This window comes from Callorhinchus milii, unplaced genomic scaffold (assembly GCF_018977255.1).
Source record: "Callorhinchus milii isolate IMCB2004 unplaced genomic scaffold, IMCB_Cmil_1.0 Scaffold2, whole genome shotgun sequence".
NCBI lineage: Eukaryota > Metazoa > Chordata > Chondrichthyes > Chimaeriformes > Callorhinchidae > Callorhinchus > Callorhinchus milii.
This window is the reverse complement of record NW_024704743.1, coordinates 104,525,946-104,546,117: the sequence shown is the minus strand read 5'-3', so window position 1 is coordinate 104,546,117 and position 20,172 is coordinate 104,525,946. Positions and strand designations below refer to the sequence as shown.

Genomic DNA, 20,172 nt, shown 5'->3' with positions numbered 1-20,172 from the left:
ATGCGAAGGCACGAACACGAGTCAATCAGGAGAGCCTCAGTCTTGCTGATGTTCAACTGCAGAAAGTTAGCTGTGCGACAACAGCAGTATTCCTAGAGTCGAGGAGCAGGCAGAGAGATAGAGTTGGATGTCACCTGATACATGTGGAAATTGACCCCATGTCTGGCGATGATGTCACCAAAAGGAAGCATACAGACACTGAAAAGGAGGGGACCAAGGACAAAGCCCTGAGGAACTCCGTATGGGATTGTACGGGGGCTAGACGAGAAGCCGTTTGTTGAGATGAAGTGAAAATGGTGTGAGGTAGGATCTGAACCACTCAAGGACAGAACCGTGGAGGTTGAGGTGAGAGGAGAAATGGTGGAGGTGGATAGAATGGTCAAAGGTTTCGAAGGCAGCAGAGAGGAGGACAAAGAGGCAGAGGGAGCCCTGGTCGCAGATGGTGGTGATGAGGGAGGACGGGGAGTCAGGTTCGAAGGTGTGAAGGGAGGGATGGATAGGGGCCTGGGTGTGAGGGGAGATGGGGAGGGGGTAGTTGTCGGAAGGGCGGAAGCAGCTAAGTGGATCCCCTCGACTTTGGTTTTGAGTAAGTCCAGCATCTTCTTGCAGTTGGTGTTGAAGTAGAGGATGGGTGGGCGGAGGAGATGGTTGGTGATGGAGAAGAGGAGCCTGAGATTGTCCTTGGCCTCCAAGATTGCCTTGGAGTAGAAGGATGGTTTAGCAGAGGTGAGGACGGAGTGGTAAGATTTAATAGGGTCCAGTCAGATCTGCCAATGGACTGGTAAGTTGGACTTGAGCTAGGTGCATTCAGCAGCACACACATGAGTCTTAAGGTAGCGGAGGTGGCTGGTGTACCAGGGTGACTTCTGTGAGTAGGAGATGGTTCGGGAAGTAAGTGGGGCAAGGGCATTGAGAGTGGTGGAGAGGAAGTTGTGGAGGAGAGTGACCGAGGAGAACAGGACATTGCGGGAAGAAGCCAAAGGAGTTCAGATGACTCTAAGGCAGCGGGAAGGGGGTGAGAGGGGAGGTTTTTTTTCCAGGGGCGGTCGGAGATGGAGCTGGGTTGGATGGCGGTGGGAGAGGTATTGAGGAGTTAAGGGAGGGAGTAATGGTCTGGGATGACATTACCCCAAGCAGCATTACTCGTGTAGAATTGTCATAGGCCACAAGTTGACCAGCCCTGGTCTACACAACAATCCAGAGTAATACGTTGCCCGAGATTCAGTCCTTTGGATTAGACTTCAAACCAAGGTCTCATCTGCCTGTTCAAGTTGATGTTAAAGATCTCACAACAACACCAACTTGCGTTTATATAGCACCCTCCACACCGGGCAGCTTCCCTTAAACAACAACAACAACAACAACAAGATTCCATTTATAAAGCGCCTTTCACGTCAGGAGGACGTCCCAAGGCGCTGCACAGTTGGGTCATGACCCGAGCAGGGGGGAAATGGTCAGGGCGAGGGAAGGGAGGGAGCGAGGAGGGGGGAAATGGTCAGGGTGAGGGGAGGGAAGGGAGGGAGCGAGGAGGGGAAGAGAGTCGAGAGGGGAGCTGAAGGCTCGGTCAAAGAGAAAGGTTTTGAGACCGGCCTTGAAGGAGGAAAGGGAGGAAGCAAGGCGAAGGCACTGGGGGATGGAGTTCCAGAGCCTGGGGGCTGAGAGGCTGAAGGCCCGACCACCGATGGTAGGGCGGTTGGGGCGGGGGACGTGGAGCAGACCAGAGCCAGAGGAACGGAGGGTACGGGCAGGTAGGTAGGGGGATAGTAGGTTGGAGAGGTAGGAGGGAGCAAGGCCGTGAATGGCCTTGTAGGTGAGGATGAGGATCTTGAAATCAATCCTCTGGGGGATGGGGAGCCAGTGGAGGCGAGCGAGGGTGGGAGTGATGTGGTCCCGAAGCCTGGTGCGGGACAGTACACGAGCTGCAGAGTTCTGAATGACCTGCAGCTTGTGGAGGGAGGTGGCGGGAAGGCCGGCGAGGAGAGAGTTCCCATAGTCCAGCCTTGAGGTGACAAAGGCGTGGACCAGGGTTTCAGCAGCGTGAGGGGTGAGGTAGTGCCGTAGTCTGGCGATGTTCCGGAGGTGATGGAAGGCGGTGCCAGTTGTAGTGCGGATGTGAGGGAGAAAGGACAGCTCAGGGTCGAACAAAACGCCGAGGTTCCTGACTGGCTTTGAGAGGTGGAGAGTGCAGCCTTGGATGCTGATGGTGTCAGCGCCTGAGGTGCGGAGGCGCTGACGTGAGCCAATCAGGAGGGCCTCGGTTTTTCGCACGTTGAGCTGAAGAAAGTTGTCTCTCGTCCAGGACTCGATGTCGGACAGGCAGGCTGTCAGGACATCGGTGGTCGTGGAGTTGAGAGTAGAGGAGGAAAGGTAGAGTTGGGTGTCATCCGCATACATGTGGAAGTTAACTCCATGTCTGCGGATGATGTCACCGAGGGGGAGCATATAGAGGGTGAAGAGGAGGGGACCGAGGACAGAGCCCTGAGGGACACCACATGAGACAGTACGGGGGGTGGAGGAGAAGCCATTCGTTGAGACAAAGTGAAGACGGTGAGAAAGGTACGACGTAAACCATTCAAGGACAGTGCCTTGAAGGTTGAGGTGGGAGGACAAGCGGTGGAGTAGGATAGCGTGGTTGACCGTATCGAATGCTGCCGATAGGTCGAGGAGGACGAGGAGACAGAGGGAGCCCTGGTCACAGATGGTCAGGATATCATTGGTGACCTTGACCAGGGCAGTTTCTGTGCTATGGGGAGCACGGAAACCTGACTGAAGGGGTTCAAAAAGAGAATGGGTGGAAAGGAAAGAGCGCAGTTGGGAGGCGACAACTCTTTCCAAGACCTTGGAGAGAAAGGGGAGGTCTGCAACAGTCTGCAACAGTATTCAGATGAGTAGAGAGCTTATCTTGACCAATAATCCTCCAGAAAAAAAATGTATTCCCTTATCTGTAATGTGGAACATTGCTGTGTGCACAATTGGCTGCTATGTTTACCTACAAATCCATAGTCACTCCACTTTACAGTAAATATTATCCAGTGCTTTGAGATATTTTGACGTGAATAAAACGCTATAGTAAGTGCAAGGATATTTATTGTCATAAACACCTTTTTAAAGCCATTCCTCAGTGCCTTCCTGACATATCCTTTTCGTTCTTTCCATCTGCATGCCTGAATCATATTCCTAATCCACTGTTTCTTATTTCAAAGCCGATGCAATTTAACTTTGTTATGTCTCTCTTGATCTGGACTAATAACCTTACTCAGCTAATCTCTTTCCAGCTCTAGACTGTGTTTCTACTAATTGCTGCAGCTTCAACACTTCAACAGATATGCTCCCAGCTGATGTTACTTCCAGCATGTTTTTATTCAATGTTATTTTATTTGTTTTATACTTTCTTGTGTAAGATAGTTGCGGCAGATTGAATAAATTTGAAAGGTATCAAAAACTGTTTACCAAACAGAGACATTTTTATCCAGGATTTGTTGGGCTCTACAGTGATATCTTGTTTATCTTTGTTCAGACAGCAATATAATACAATCCCCTCTACAATCTGTGCTGTAAATTGATTGGTTTCCCATTCATAGATCAGATGATCTTTAAAACATTGCATCTTAATATGCTTAGCACCAACAATTCTTTAATACACGCAACACAGGTTTGCTTAATGTTTATTAACTGGAGACAGATAGAATAATGAATAATCTGAGATGAACTACAGATGTAAGAAGCCTTCAATTATTTTGGGCTCATTACCTGCATGAGTGATGCACTCAAGCTGAAAAATAATGAGTAGTTCTTAAAGAGACTTATCTTTTATTTCACGTAATATCCTTGTGGCAATTATAATAAACAGGCATCACTGTGTCAGGTTCAGGCTGGTAGGACAGGTACAAAATAGCAATAGTCAGAACACAAAGCCTATTTCCATTGTTTCTTAATGGAATTCCTTAATAATTCCTTCTAGCATTCCTGTCAATCTTTGGGAACTCTGCTCTGGAAGTAGAATCTATTGATGCGGAATTCTGATGGGTTGGCGTGATGTACATCTAGTCAATAAAAATCCTCATTTATGCAACTCAGATTAGTAGCCTTTACATTTGGTGTAGGCCTTTCACCTGGAGAGGATGTCTTAAAGTGCTTCACATGATTTACCGTTTGGTGTAGTGACATATTTGTAGATGTATTTTGTGGACAATCAAAGCCCCCAATGTCTGACAAGAGCTATTAAGTGAATGAACAATTTTTATCTGTAGGATTATTGACCAGGACATTCAGAAAAACTCCCTTCTCTTTTCAAATAGTGACATGAGATCTTTAACATCTACTCAGGTGGGATGAACACTCAGATGGGATCTTGGTTCAACATCTCATCTGAAGAGCAGAACTTCCAACAATGCAGTACTCTCCTAACAGTGTGTTGGATTGTCAGCCTAGACAGTGAGTTCAAAGTCCTGATATGGGCCTTGAACTCAGTCATATGACTCAGAAGTGACAGTGCTGCCAACTGAACTGTGTTGATACCTACTGCGTCAGGCTGACTCTTGTCATTATTGTGGAGTCCTGTAGCTCAGTGGTTAGAGCACTCACTTTGCAAGCGAGAGATCTGAGTTCAATTCCAGGCAGGGCGAAACCTTGGGCAAGTTTCCTTACTCCACACGCCTAATAATAATCCCTCCAAACAAAAACAATAATAAAAAAAATTGTTCATTTTCAATCTACGACTGTTTGTGGGACATTGCTGTTCGCAATTGGCTGCCGCGTTCGCCCACAAATATACAATCAATTCACTTTACAGTGTGTTCTGTGAAGCGCTTTAGGACGTCCTCCCGACGTGAAAAGCGCTATATCAAATGCAAGGATTATTATTATTATTATTATTATTGGGCTCTAAATTGCAGGTTAGCTTAGTTTAGTTAGAAGCCCCATGTTGGGAGATGAACCCATATAGTTTAGCCTGCCACGCCACTGCTTTGCTAAATTGTCGGAGTTGAATTTTGAGACAATAAACCAAGATCCCATTTGCTCTAAATAAAATTGGTTGCTCACTCCATAACTGTTTTATGGCATTTTTCATGTGCAAATTGGCTGCAACATTTGCCCACAGATTACACAGAAACTCCACTTTACAGTAAATTCTGTGAAGCGCTTTGAGACATTTCAATGATGTGAAAAGTCATTATATCAAGTGCAAGGAAAACATTATTATTATTATTATTATAGCCTCTGGGCTAGTAGCCCATCTGCATTTTAGACTCTTATATGATATACGGATGAATACACAGTGTTAACATTGTGAACTGTCACTAGCTGAAGCCCAGCTTGGGCCGTGGAGCTGCAATCTAAATAGAACAGCTGTCCCCTTCAGAGGGCCGTGATCACCAAGGCAGAACTGCTGAAGGTAAACAGTTTCTCCCGCTGCTCACAGAAACCAACAATGATAAACATGCAGACAGAACCTCTTCCTCACACAGCAAGGAAATTCCCCTGTTCAAAAATTGTTGTTATTTGAGACTTGTAAACAACTTCTCAAAAAAGTAAATCCAGCACAATATTTTTGGAAACACCAAGACAGCAGAACAAGAGGGCATAGGTTTGGAGTTGCAAAGCACAGGACAGACACCTGGAAGCTTTCTTTCCACACCAGATAACTAATGACTGGAACAGGTTGCTGGGGAGGGTAGTTATGGCCACAACAATGGACACATTTAAAAACAGCTTGATGCTGTGATGGGAAGACGGTAGGAAGGATGGGTTTTCTGGAACGATGAGATCAAATGGGCCATAAGGCCTTCTTCATCTAAATCTTGAAATCTTGTGATTCCTAGTCTATAATATAATATAAAGTATAAAATATATTATAATATATATACAATATATAATGTGTATAAATCTATAATTCACCAACACAATATACTGTTAATTCACTTTACAGTATATTCTGTGAAGTGAAGACATCTGGAAGACTTGATAAGGCACTCTAGCAGGCATTATTATTAGAATATATATCTATAACAAAACAACAAAATGACATTTATATAGCGCCTTTCATGTTGGGAGGACATCCCAAGGTGCTGAACAATCAGTGTTTCGGACCCGAGCTGGTGGTCGGGATTGGGTGATTGGAGGGCAGGGGGAAGGAGGGTGATCAAAGGCATAATCGAAGAGGAGGGTCTTGAGATGGATCTTGAATGAGGCAAAGGAGGGGGGGTGGTGGAGGGGCTGCGGGATGGAGTTCCAGAGGGTGGAGGCAGGGGTTGAAGGTCCATCCGCCAATGAGGTGAGGGACATGAAGCAGGCCGGAGCCCACTGAGAGGAGGGAGCGGGCAGTTTGGTAGGGGGTTAGGAGGTCACAGTTAGGCCTTGAAGGTGTGGACCAGGATCTTGAACTATATCCTCTGTATGATGGTAGCCAGTAGAGTTAGGCGAGGATGGTGGTGATAGGGTCATGGAGCCTGGTGTGGGAGAGGACATGGGCTGCAGTGTTCTGGACGATCTGCAGCCTATGGCGGGAGGAGTTGTGGAGACCGACAAGCAAGGAGTTTGCATAATTAAGCCTAGATGTTATGAATATGTGTATAAGGGTCTTGGCGGCCTGCGGTGCAAGACAGTGGCGGAGCCAGGCGATGTTGTGGAGGTAGGGAAAATATATAACTTTCTTCAAACAGAGGTTTGTGACGATTTTTGAATGTTTTGCCCCAAAAAGTGGTAGAGATGGAATAAATATTGATGTTTAAAAAAGGTAGATTCTTGGATAGTAAAGGTATTAAGCAGAATGGCAAAAAGATCGGGGCATTGGGATCAAAAGATCTGCCAAGATCTAATAAACCGGTGGAACAGACTGGATGGGCTGAAACGTCTCCTTCTTTTCCTGTTTTTCCACACTCCTATATATCTACAGAGAATATTCTTGCCATAGGTTTTTTGCTCTCCTGTATGTGAACAAATGAAAAGTACATAGAGATGTGGAGTTTAATAATGCATTTGATGCAATTATCACATCAACCACATTATAAAATGGGGCTAATTTCTTACAGTTGCAATGATGAATTGGATAATGTGGATGAATTCCAGCTCAGTAGCCATCTTCCCCACATAATGAAAGACAGCGTTGTCCATTCATTAGGTCTGTTAGTCAGTTGACCAGATGGAAATTGTGCTTTTGTATTGTTTAGAAGAAGAAATGATTCATTTAATTTTATTTGAAGTAGAAATTGTATGAAAGGATCTGCCGAGCCAATAAGTAGGAACTTATTAACCGATATTGTCTCTTAATGCCAATTCATTTCCCATGTTAATTGACACCCTCACTGGAGTCCTAGTTTCTTCAAAGGGTTTAATTAAATAAAGAGAAAGTGACATACAAGAAATTAAGGAAGAAATATACGTACAAATATAGACCTTTTTAATGCTCACACTAAATATTAAAGGAATAATTCACATTTCACTACTCTTGTGATGGAAAGGATCGAACACAAGGCTATCCAATTAAAGTACACTTTGATTCAACCTGTATTGTAGCTTTGCGTCAATGCCTCTGGAATTCAATTGAGGCTCCACTGTTATGAGCATTGAGCAGAAAATCAGGCTGTGGTAATTTGGAACTGAATTAATATTCATCTTTACAAAAAGCAGACTTAACAATTATTACCTTACCTTTGTTGCAGCATCAAAGCAGACAAAGCCCATGTTGAAGTCTATGGTCAGTCCCATGAGGTGACTCTCCAGTACACATGGATATGTCTTGCACTGTAATAGCAGAAAATAAACTCTGTATATACTGTGTATACAGTGAAGCATAGAATAATAATAATCCTTAAAAATGATATAACTCCTATAATATCCAAATGTCTCAAGTGCTTCACATGAAATTGCTGACAAGTATAGTAGCTGTGTAATTGTAGGCTAAAGGCCAATTTATACACTTGTAAGATTATATTTGCAATGCTTACTGTTTTTAAGGGTTTTAATGAGAATACTTTTAGAATGTAACCAAACACTTATAACCTTTTTAGTATAGGATTTCGTAGTTATTGGAGCATGAACAAGGGTGCACGTTTTTAATAACTAACTGAAGGCCCTTGAGGGGTACATGTGCCAATTATGTGTGGAATCCTGTAGCTCAGTGCTAGACCACTCGCCTCGCAAGCGAGAGACCTGGGTTCGATTCCCGGTAGGGCGAAATGTTGGGTAAGTTTCCTTACTCCACATGCCTTTATTTGCCCAGCAGTAAGTAAGAACCTGGGGTTAGTCAATTAGCGGATCGCTTTTCCTGGGGTAATAATTCCTTAAAAAATAATAATTTGTTCACTCAAACCACGACTCTTTGTGGGACACTGCTGTGCACAATTGGCTGCCGCGTTTCATCCACAAAATTTACAGTCAATTCACTTTACAGTATATTCTGTGAAGTGCTTTGAGACGTCTCGAAGACCTGATAAGGCGCTATATCAAATGCAAGGATTATTGTTATTATAATTAGTGTTGGCAAATGTAAAGATACATTGGCTTGACCCCGGCTGAGGTCAGGTTCTGATGACTTTCCCTTGCTTGGTGCCTGAGCCCCATGTCATCCTCCCATCTAAGAATTGAGTAATCATGTTCTTGAGCACAGATATGAAAACATGGGGCTCAGAGTCCATAAAGTGGACATCTGCTTATTTCAAGACTAAGAAACAGGAAGATGGCAGAATGTCCACATTTCTTTCTCTTTATCAGTTGTTTTCTCATGCAAAATGAGCCTGCTCTAAGATCACTAGCAGCTTGTGAAGGGTGGGGGCTATCTCTGTGACAAGAGGAGGTGAGTTAGAAACACATGAAAGAAAGATGTGACTTTGAAATAGTCGGAGTTGTCATCGAGGGTCAGCACACCTCCCAGTGGAATTGATATTGATTCTACTGTATCTATGGTCTCAGTTTTAAGAATAAGTTAAGCTGTTTGTATTACTTAATAAACCTTGGATTATTACACCACCATATTGGTCTTCTCCATCCGAATCTCTTATAGATTGTCAATGTCTGTCTGTGTTTCAAGAAGGATCACAATAACCGATTGATGTAGAGACATGATTTATACCTCATCGGAAAGGTCTTGCACCTGAGAGTGACATGGGCATATCTGTTTTCAGGTATCTCCTATTGTTCCTGAGTTATTTTCAGTCTTGCGTTTTTCGCTGCAGGTACACCTGGTGGCCGCTGAGTTAAAGTGGCGCTGTGGCATTGTACATCAGAGAGCACCTACATATGTATGCACACACTGTAGTTACACCTGGTGGCTGCGCCAGCTGACCGTGGTGCTGTGGCATCCTGGGTCACAGAAGCTTGCACGTAGTGAACCAGCGGGAACAAAATAAATAACACAGACAGAGCTCAACCACGGCATCAACAACAAAATTACATTTTTAAAGCACTGAGTCTTTCAACTGAGTCCTCCAAAAAGGAGTCCTCCCACAGGAGCCTTCCCAGATGAGTGTAGATAAAGATGACATGTCTGTCTGTGTGTCTGTCTGTGTGTCAATCTACATTCTATATTAGATCATTTGGTTGCAAGCGAATCTGCAATGGGTACATCTAATATCCCATAAACAGCCTTGAAGCGAATGGCTAATGTATCTGGGGAATCGTTAGCCACAACACTGAGAGACACACCTTTTGCTTTTTCAATAGTGTCATGGGATCTTTAAAAGTCAACCTGAATTGGCAGATGGGACATCAGTCTAACTTCTCAGCCAAAGCACAACACCAGTATTGATAATTTGCCCAGAACTGCACTGCAGTGCAGGGCTTCAACCCACAACCTTCGAACCCAAAGTTGGGGTTACCACATGAAAATACCCCAGCACCTAACACACAATCCAGAAAAGGAATCACAGACCAATCCCATGTAACGTTTTACTTGGCATCTTCTCACCTCAAACAACTATTATCATTCTGTAACAGTTATTCCTAAGACTCAAAATGTCTTATGACAGTCTCAAAACCAATGTCGCAAAATTCACAATTGTACAGAATTTTGGAAAATCATTGAATTCAGTCTTATTTGGGGAACTGCTTTTCCCCAGATTATAAAAAAAAGCTGTTAGTAACTCCTGTTATGAATCATGACAATTTAGAGCCTGTTTTCTTATTGAACTGAAAAGTTTAATGCTGAATTCCTTTCTCAAATAGAGTTCTATGTATTTACAGCATTCAATATCTCTTCGGCTCAGAGAGAGAGGTTTTAGAGAGCAATGATACTTTGTCTTGTAACAAAACATAATTGAGAAGTACACTCATGGCTATGATGGAAAATCAGCATTTGTTAAAAATATATAAAACAACTTATTTAGATGTTTACTATCAAATAGTAAGTCATGTTTGTCAATCTTGACCTTGTGCTGTCACCAAGAGGATCCAGAGACTATCGGAGAACGTGAAATGCTTCTATAAAGGTGCCTCTTCAACCATGCCTATGGACACCTCCCACTTCTCCCTTACTCAGCATCCAACTGTAGAGTGCTCCAAGACACTGTCCAGTGTGGTGTAGGGCACAATATAAAAGCACATTGTTGTTATACAAAAGAAACTTTGAGCAAAACAGGATTTCTTGAACAAAACGTCATTTAAGAGCTCCTCGATCACTGTTTCTTCTTCAAACATGTGCTGCGTTTCACCATGTTTGAGACAGCAGAAATCAAAAGGAAAAATCTCAGTCGATTTAGATCCCTTTAAGTCCTCGATCTGTCAGGTGGCTAATTATGCACAGAACAATGATGCATATGCAAATATGAGCAATCCAGAATGTTATGAAATGTCAGAGATGGCTTTGGTCAGCAGCCCCTTCAGAGTCTCTTGATAAAGCCTATGAGACAAATGGCAGCTTGAACATGAATGTGCTCATAGGTAAGCAGGAGCTCATGTAACAGCATAAAACCCATAGGATCTTGGCTTTCTGCCAAACCAAACATCACGTGGATTCAAGCTACATTGGGTGTTATTCCAATCAGTTCCCTACAGATAATTAATTTGTTGATGTGGGCATGGGGCATCTGTTCGGTAAATTTTGCAAATGATCCCTGCTCGCATAGAGCACTAATCTAGTGTTTTTTTTTTGTCATCTCAGTGTCTGACCCTGAAATGGCCTCACCACATCAAAGGTGCTATACCAAAGCAAGTATTATTATTATTTGACATTTTTGAGAACCAAAGGAGGAAAGTTCACAAAAATACTGGCCATACTACAACAACAATAAAATTACATTTGTATAGCGCCTTTCACATCGGGAGGACATCCCAAGCCGCTGGACAGTCAGAGTTACATACCCAATCTGAGGGTCGTGATGTGGGAGTGGGGAGGGCGGGGGGGGAAGGAGGGAGATCGAAAGCACGGTCGAAGAGGAGGGTCTTGAGTTGGGGCTTGAAGGTGGCGAAAGAGGGGGCAAGACAGAGGGACTGTGGGGTGGAGTTCCAGAGGGTGGATGCAGAGTGGTGGAAGGCCTACCCGCCTATAGTGGGGCGAGCAGAGCGGGGATGTGAAGCAGGCCAGAGCTCGCTGAGCGGAGAGAGCGAACAAGGTGGTAGGGGGTTAGGAAGTCGAAGATGTAGGGGGGAACAAAACTTTTGAAGGTGAGGACCAGGATCTTGAACTGTATCCTCTGTGTGATTGGAAGCCAGTGGAGTTAGAGGAAGGGGGTGAAAGGGTCGCGGAGCCTATTGCGGGAGAGGACATGGGCTGCAGAGTTCTGGATGATCTGCAGCCTGTGGAGGGAGGAGTTGGGGAGGCCGACAAGCAGGGAGTTTGCATAGTCGAGCCTCGATGTATTGAAGGCGTGTATGAGAGTTTCGGCGGCCTGCAGTGTGAGACAGTGTCGGAGCCGGGCGACATTGCGGAGGTGGGGGAAGGCAGAGCGATGTTGGGTAGAAAGGATAACTGAAGGTCAAACAAGAGGTTCCGGACTGGCTTAGTAAGGTGGAGTGTGCATCCATGGATGGTGATGCTGTCAGCGCCTGAGGTGAGGATGCGCTGATGGGAGCCAATCAGGAGAGCCTCGGTTTTGTTGATGTTCAACTGAAGAAAGTTAGCTCACATCCAGGACTTGATGTCTGACAGACATTCGGTCAGTACAGCAGTGGTCCTGGAGACAAAGGTGGAGGCAGAGAGATAGAGTTGGGTGTCATCCGCATACAAGTGGAAGTTGACCCCTTGTCTGCGGATGATGTCACCAAGAGGGAGCATTTCAATGTTGAAGAGGAGCAGACCAAGGACAGAGCCCTAAGGAATGCCACAGGAAACGATCTGGGGGTTAGAGGAGAAGCTATTTGAGGAGATGAAGTGCAGGCGGTCTGAGAGGTGCGATCTGAACCAATCAAGGACAGCGCTGTGGAGGTTGAGGTGAGAGGAGAGGTGGTGGATAAGGATAGAGTGGTCGACGGTATTGAAAGCTGCAGAGAGGTCAAGGAGGACAAAGAGGCAGAGGGAGCCCTCGCCGCAGATGAACAGAATGTCATTTGTCACTTTGACCAGGGCGTTTTTTGTGCTGTGGGCAGCACGGAAGCCTAATTGGAGGGGTTTGAGAAGGAAATGGCGGGAGAGGAAGAAGCGAAGCTGAGAAGCAGCAACCCATTCCAGGACCTTGGAGAGGAAGGGGAGGTTGGAGATGGGGCAGTAGTTAGGGAGTAGAGAAGGGTCCAGGGAGGGTTTTGTAAGAATAGGAGTGATGACAGCGTTTTTTAACGGGGTGGGAACAGTACCAGAGGACAGGGAGAGTTTAACCATGTCAGTGAGTAGAGGGGCAAGGAGGTGGAGCTGTGGGATAAGGAGTAGGGTAGGGATGTAGTCGAGGGAGCAGGTGGTGGGTTTCATACAGGTTATAGTGGTGATGAGAGAGGAGGGGGAGAAGGGTTCAAAGGTTTGGAGGGAGGGGTAGGTAGGGGCTGGGGTAGGAGGAGGAGATGGGGAGGGGAAGTAGATGCAGCGGCAGAGGCAGCTGAGTGGATTCCCTCGACTTTGGATTCGAGGAAGTCCAGGATCTCCTCGCAGTTTGCATTTGAGGTGAGGATGGGCGAAGCATGAGAGGGTGGGCGGAGAAGTCGGTTTGTTATGGAGAAGAGGAGCCTGGGGTTGTCCTTAGCCTCCAAGATCATCTTGGATTAGAACGACGATTTAGCGGAGGCGAGGGCAGAGCAGTAGGATTTGACATGGTCCATACTACATACTGAGAAAAGATGGAAAGAGGAAAGAAGTTGTGATGGAGAGAGGTTGGAAGGCTGAAGATGAGAAAAGGAACATTTATACGATCATTTAGAACAACTTGCATTTATACATCATCTTTCATATGGGGTAGAGCGTTGGAGCGCTTAACAGTGGAGGAGCTTGATATCAAGCCAGGGAAAGATGACAGTAGGCGCGGTCGAAGAGGAGGGCCTTCAGAAGTGATCTAAAGACAAGCAAGTGGGCTCAAACTGGATGGATTGAGGCAGCTTGATGATTTGATGGGAGGACAGTAGGTTGGGTATTCTGGAGCAACGAGAATAAAATGGCCTTCTTCATCCAAACCAATCTTGTGATCTTTTGATTAGATGAGAAAGCATTTCCAACATTCTGTTTGCCTGTGTGAGAGAGGTGCTAAAGAAATGTATTGTACATGTAACTTTTGTTTTATATATAACCCACGACAAGTTAGTTTTGGTAATACCTGTATTCGTTCAACCTCCAAGAATGTTGATGTTTGGAAGGCCTTCTCCCAGAGAATGAGTTCATACTCTAATTCCAGACTGAAGACTAGGTCCTCGCCATTTTCTGTCTGAACACTAAAGCTGTATTTCCGCCGGTCCCATAGGTCACTGTCCTGATGAAAACCTGAAGTTATATAATCTGGCACACATCAATTAATATTTTTACCAAGCACACACATCCATACTCACATATATACCCTGACCGCCCCCCCCCCCCCCTCCCCACACACACACACACACATGTCCTGACAGACTGTCTGTTAGGCATCAAATCCTGGATGAGAGCCAACTTTCCACAGTTGAACTTCAGCAAGACTGAGGCTTTCCTGATTGGCTCGCGTCAGTGTCTCCGCATCTCAGGCATTGCAGCATCAGCATCCATGGATGCACACTCCACCTCACCAAGCCATTCAGGAATCTTGGCGTCTTGCTTGACCTCAACTAACCTTTCTCTGCCACATCCATGCCATGAATCCGATGGCTCCAATGGCTCCCCATCCCTCAGAGGATCAAGTTCAAAATCCTCGTCCTCACCTTCAAGGCTCTTCATGGTCTTGCACCCTCCTACCTCTCTGACCTGCTATCCCCTTATTAACCTGTCTGCTTCCTCTGCTCAGCAGGCTCCGGCTTGCTACATGTCCCCCGCCCAACCCACCATCGGCAGTCAGGCCTTCAGCCTCTCTGCCCCCAGCCTCTAGAACTCCATAATAATAATAATGATAATCCCACATTCCCTTTGCCTCACCCTCTCCCTTATCTTCTTCAAGACATGCTTCAAGATCCTCTTCTTTGACTGTGCCTTCGGTCACCCTTCTACCCTCTCTGCTCTCCACCATCCCTGATCCTAACCCTCCCCCCCACCGCTTGGATCCTAATCTCCTACCCTTCAGTGCCTTGGGACATCCTCCCGATGTAAAAGGTGCTTTACAAATATAATTTTGTATTGTATTCACACTCACACATGTACACCCCCACATAAATCCACACTCACACATTCACAAATATACACCCATACACAACATTCGCACTAGTTCATATAGATACAAACACGTTCGCAAATGTACACACATACACATGCAAAAAAAAAACATGATTGTGTTGCTTGTATGCAGCTCCATTGGACAGAAATGACACATACCTGGTCTTTTTCACCATGAAAGGAACAGCATTTTCTGACTATGCAACTGATCAGCTTTATTTAGGAAACACGCCAAGATATGAGAGAATTCACATTTCACCTGTCAAGCGCATATTTCTGACTCTATTGCTATTTGAGAGGGGATATGTATCTTTCCAATTTCTTTGCATGATATATTGTCCACTAGGGATAAATTGCACCATTTTTACTGCTTGTGAAATGATTCTTGCAAATTGCAATACATGTTTCATCAACGGTGCACAGCAGTGGATCTGTGGCAGCAGTGCCCTGTTTGAGATAGGTCAGTTATTTCGTTTTTGCATCAACTTTGTCAAGATCTCAGAGCTTTTCTACATTACAGGAAAGAGAAGAGTTTGAAAGTATGGTGCATGGGCCATCATTACCAGAGGACAGGAGTTTCTACGGCTCACCTGCTAGAAGATAGGAACATTTGTCCCCGGTTTCAATACCAGATACAAATTGAACTAAGTTGCTCAAAAATACCTAATAAAAACAACTAGAGTAATTTGGATAATCAATGTTCCCAATCTGCCCTCCAAGTGAAGTTTTTCTATTGTCTAATAAGACAGATGAAGGATATGAGTAAAGTGTTGTGCCAATACCTGGGACACATAACCTCCCTCTTATGATTCCCAAGATCACTCCATGAAGATCGATTGATTTTAATGATTCACAATCCAGCATGTGTCTACAACACAACAACTCTTGAGAAAGCTATACTCTGTGCTTCTCAAAATAAATCAAGTCAATTTGATTCAATGCCGCCAATGATCTCTATAAAGATTTCCACTGTCCACCATTTGAGTGAAATGCCTACCTTCATTAATCAATTCTCTGGAGACCCTCAGTACAGCTGTTACCTCTTCCTAGAACCTCAGAAAGATATCTTCTTGACAATGGCCATTTGGGCCAAAAGTGCTCTCAGCATAAGATCACAAGACCTGTTCGGATGAAGAAGGCCCTTTGGCCCCTCTGATCCTTTCAGAACACCCACCCTACCATGCTCCCATCACAGCATCGAGGTACATTTTTTTAAAAATTAATCCAGCATCCTTGTCTCAATCACCTTTCCAACACACCAATTGCCACACTCAGTGAGTTGAAATTGCAATAATAATCCTTGCATTTGATATTGCGCTTTTCACATCGGGAGGACGTCCCAAAAATGCTGGTTATGTGCTAGCAATGGACCCAACCATTGCCACAAATCTGAGGTGTGTGTCCACACTCATGAAGCAGTATTCCGTTATTGAATGTCTTGATTGCAGTATCAACTACGTGATGATGAACACCTCACACAGTACAACGTTTAGCCCAGTTAAGCCCCATGTTAAGTAACATAGGGATGAAAAAGACCATTGCAGTTGATCTGTCCAGGGCCAAAGTAATCTGATGCAGCAATGGAAACATTCATTGGAATTTCTATTTAAAATAATGTTTATTTGTAAATTCAAGCACTGCAGTCCTTTATTGTAGATACTGATACAATGTGCTTGTTCATACCTTCAGGATTTTGCACATAATTTCATAGACTACGTAACTCCTCACAGCTCTTGTCCAGTCCCATGTTGTTACCTAAGGAAGGAAATTATCTTGATTTACAATCTTTTGAGGATTTTTTTTGCTACAATTCAGGATGTAGGCAACAGGATTAAAGCACAATTAGCAATTAATGAAATACATCATTGCAGCATTAAGAAAAAAATACAGGATTGAAAATAAATTGATTGATGGGTTTCACTGAATCATTGGCTCCACTCCCAACATAAATAAAGGCATATATCTTGAGATTAATTTTCAGTATTCCTTAATAATAAATGCATTAAAATTCCTAGCAATCATCCAAGAAACTAAAGAATTGTAAGTCCTGTTCTGGGAAAATGATTGGACTCATACCTTGACCGCTGAAAGTTCACGAACTTCCATTCATTTCTGTTCTCTCAAGTACAGCATCTGTACTTTGTTTAAGCTGCATGTGACAGTGTGATGTGTGCAGTGAAGTGTTTCATGTTGTTTCTGAGGACATCTGTCTTTAGGTTGTTTGCCTACAAAGCATACAGTCACTGCACTTTACAGTATATTTTGTGAGGCGTCCTCCCAATGTGAAAGGCGCAATAAAAAATGCAAGGAATATTATTAGGATTATTGTTATATGTTTATTGCATGATTTGCAGGAGTTAAGAAGTAATGGTATCGAAAGAGGATGCATCAAATGTTTTATTATAAATCTTTTTTCAAAAGGAGCATCTTGCAAAATTGACTATAAAAGTAAAACAAAACCTGAACATCTGGAATGGGCAAGAGGACTGTCCCGATTGTTTCAATACAAAATCAAGGCTGAGGAATCAAGTGTCTTGGACCCATTCTTACAGTAATTACTATATGGATTAAATAGATTACTTTGCTGCTCCCTCAGGTATCTATATATTGGAACTGAAGAAACCACTGAAAAGGCTGAATATTGGAACTGCAATAGTATAATTCCTCAGAGCACTGATAAGCACTGCAACCACAGATGACAACAGAGGCCACAGTTTCCCTATACTCCATAGTGAAATTTTGAGTAACCGCGAGCACAGTGAAGCCCCATTATAACACGGTAACATGGGGGGGGTGGGAGCTGTAAAATCCCAACCAGTCCTCTCACAGGGGCACAAGCACCCCGAGGCATTGCATATGTGGGCAAAAAGATGGCTCTCTTGTATTAAGAAGCAATCTTTTACAGAAGCAAGTTAATTATCTATTGATCCCTGCTGAACAAGGAGCTGAATACTTTCACCATCAAGTTCCTAGTGTCTATCTGTTACTTAGAATCAGTCATGCTAACTAGTAGGGGAATCGTTTAATCTGATTGAAATTACCATGTGATCTGAAAGATGATTTCAGATAGAAAATTTTGGACATAACAAATAGACAAATATATTCCCTATTCCCTTGTCTCCCAACCCGGCTGGGTCCCCAACCAGGACTGCAAAGTGGTTTGAGATACTCTCCCGATATATAAATGTAAATTGGATTGTATTATATAGTATCAGATTCAGAACCAAGGTTAATCAGAACTAAAGTATCTCCTCTTGCAAAAAGCCTCCCAACAGGTTTCAATTCACCAAAATGCAAATCGACAATGAACAATGAAACACCTCAGTTAATCCTTTTGGTTATGTAAACAATGTGGGATGTTGCACAGTGTACAGATGCAGCATTGCAATTCTAGCCAAACCTTTTATGAAGCTTTGAAAGGAGAATGCAGCATATTGTACTGGGCCAAAAAAAATGTTAGCGCAGACTTCAGAATTTGTAACCTGAATTAAATGCAGAACTTGTTCTGCTTTCCTTCAGAACAGTGTGTCTGTTGCACATGTCGCTTTTAAAAATTAGTTCCAAAGTGCAATGCTTCTTCAATAATTTTGTCTGCTTCTGTGCTAGAACATAGAACAGAGCTCACTGTGAGCTTGCTTCTCTCTGTGTCAAATAAATTGTCCCATCATTGTCACCACAGAAGGTACAACACGAAGAATGCAAAGCAAAAATTTGCGATTCATTTTGTTGTTTGTGCATTGGGTAATAATACATCATGCTCGATGTGGAACAAAGACATCAACTGGGTAGCTCCAACAGGAATCCAAATTAAAAATGCACATTGAATAATTCAAAATTGAATAAAACCACATACCGGAGGTGCTGTAAATTTGTATAGGCAAGAACCCCTCAAGGCTAGATACTTTGGTGTATACAGTTTATCCTGCAGTGAGTCAGGCTCTCGATCATCTACCCAGCCCATGTAGACTATCTGGCAAAGAAATCAATAGCATTGACTAGTCTCACATCCAGGAAACAACTACAGTGATGTACAGAAGCAAAGGGAACATTCAGGTGCAAAGCACTTCCATATCAAATTTCTAATCTCCTGTGGATTATTTTCTTTAATACATTGGATACAGAATTATCTTTGTCCTTCGAACTGAATAACTTGCTTTTTGTGTTTGATTTTCCAAATACAGTAATGCATTATAGAACCAAAATTAATGTAAGCAGCTTTATATTTTAATCCTCGCTGTTTCCCTCTCCAATTGATTCCCCTTCTCTTCAGAAGATCCAAATGTACAGGAATGCTAAACGGCCAAAGTCATCATGTTTTACAGAAGCAAAATTGTTGATTTCAGTTAAAAAATGCAATACAGTCAAGGAATTAATGTTTTCAATGCAGAAGTGAAAGACATATGCATTAAATGTTTCTCACAAAGGAAATTAATTTCAACCGTTTCACAATTTTGCAGGATTTTCGGACACAGATGAATGATCTCAAAAAAGCTGAAATAAAAATAAATGGACCTAGAATCTTCCCATTTTGTATGAATTATATTTACAGAATAAACTCACTGTGTTCGTGGGTGGAGGGGGAGTTAGCTCTTGATTTGCTATATGTTGATATATCTTTGGTGCCACAACATTCAAAGAAGCTTTCAGAAGCTTTCTACGGTATTCTTAGACTATTTAGCAAACAGTTCTATCTCAATTTCACAATTGCAACGTGGGTTCAGGCCCTATGCTGGGACTTGAGATCATTCTCTCGGCTAACACTCCAGGTGCAGTACGCAAGGAGCTCAGAATTGTCAGAGGTCCTCTTTTTTCAGATGAGACTTTAAGTCAAGGTCTCATTTGCTAGTTCAGGTGGATATTAAATATCCAACGATGCTATTCAAAATGAGAAGTGAATTTCTCCTGACGTCCTGGCTAACAATTCTCCAGAATAAATTGGCTGCTCGCAGCAATAACAACAACTTACGTTTGTATAGCGCCTTTCACGTCGGGAGGACGTCTGAAGGCTTTGGAGTCAGGGATTTGGATGAGACCTGGGTGTTGGGATCAGGAGGGATGGAGGGCAGGGAGAGTAGGGGTAGGAGGGTGACTGAAGGTGCGGTCAAAGAGGAGGGTCTTGAGACAGGCCTTGAAGGAGGCAAGGAAGGGAGCAAGGTGAAGACACTGTGGGATGGAGTTTCAAAGGGTAGGGACACTCACTTCAGGATTGTTTGTGGGCCATTGCGAAGTACACAATGGCTGCCTTGTTTGCACTTAAAATAGCCATTAAACTTGACAGAGGGAAGTGTAAAATAGAGATGTTCTGACATATTAACGATTTATTGGTTGTACTACATCGCTGCAGACTAAATGATAGCCTTTATTGTGCTTTCTCAGCTGAGAGAGGATAATGTTTTTGGAGCTCTTTTTGATGGTGTGGAAGATAAATGTTACACAGTAAATATATGTACATCATTGCTTTTGTTTGAAATTTAATTTGATTTCAA

At 43.6% G+C, this 20,172-nt stretch overlaps 1 protein-coding gene across 4 annotated transcripts in view; it reads right to left on the bottom strand.

Annotated features, from left to right (window-relative positions):
- sntg1 (syntrophin, gamma 1) overlaps positions 1 to 20,172 on the bottom strand; it is a 142,387-nt gene that overhangs the window by 12,180 nt on the left and 110,035 nt on the right. For 2 of the 4 annotated variants that reach the window (XM_007905899.2, XM_042346844.1), the window contains exons 13-16: positions 18,540 to 18,656; positions 16,370 to 16,441; positions 13,668 to 13,820; positions 7,651 to 7,743 (exon numbers count right to left, since the gene is read on the bottom strand). In XM_007905899.2, coding sequence (XP_007904090.1) covers positions 7,651 to 7,743; positions 13,668 to 13,820; positions 16,370 to 16,441; positions 18,540 to 18,656 — 435 coding nt within the window. The remainder of the gene's footprint in view (positions 1 to 7,650; positions 7,744 to 13,667; positions 13,821 to 16,369; positions 16,442 to 18,539; positions 18,657 to 20,172) is intronic. The other 2 variants (XM_042346846.1, XM_042346845.1) reach the window with 2 other exon arrangements.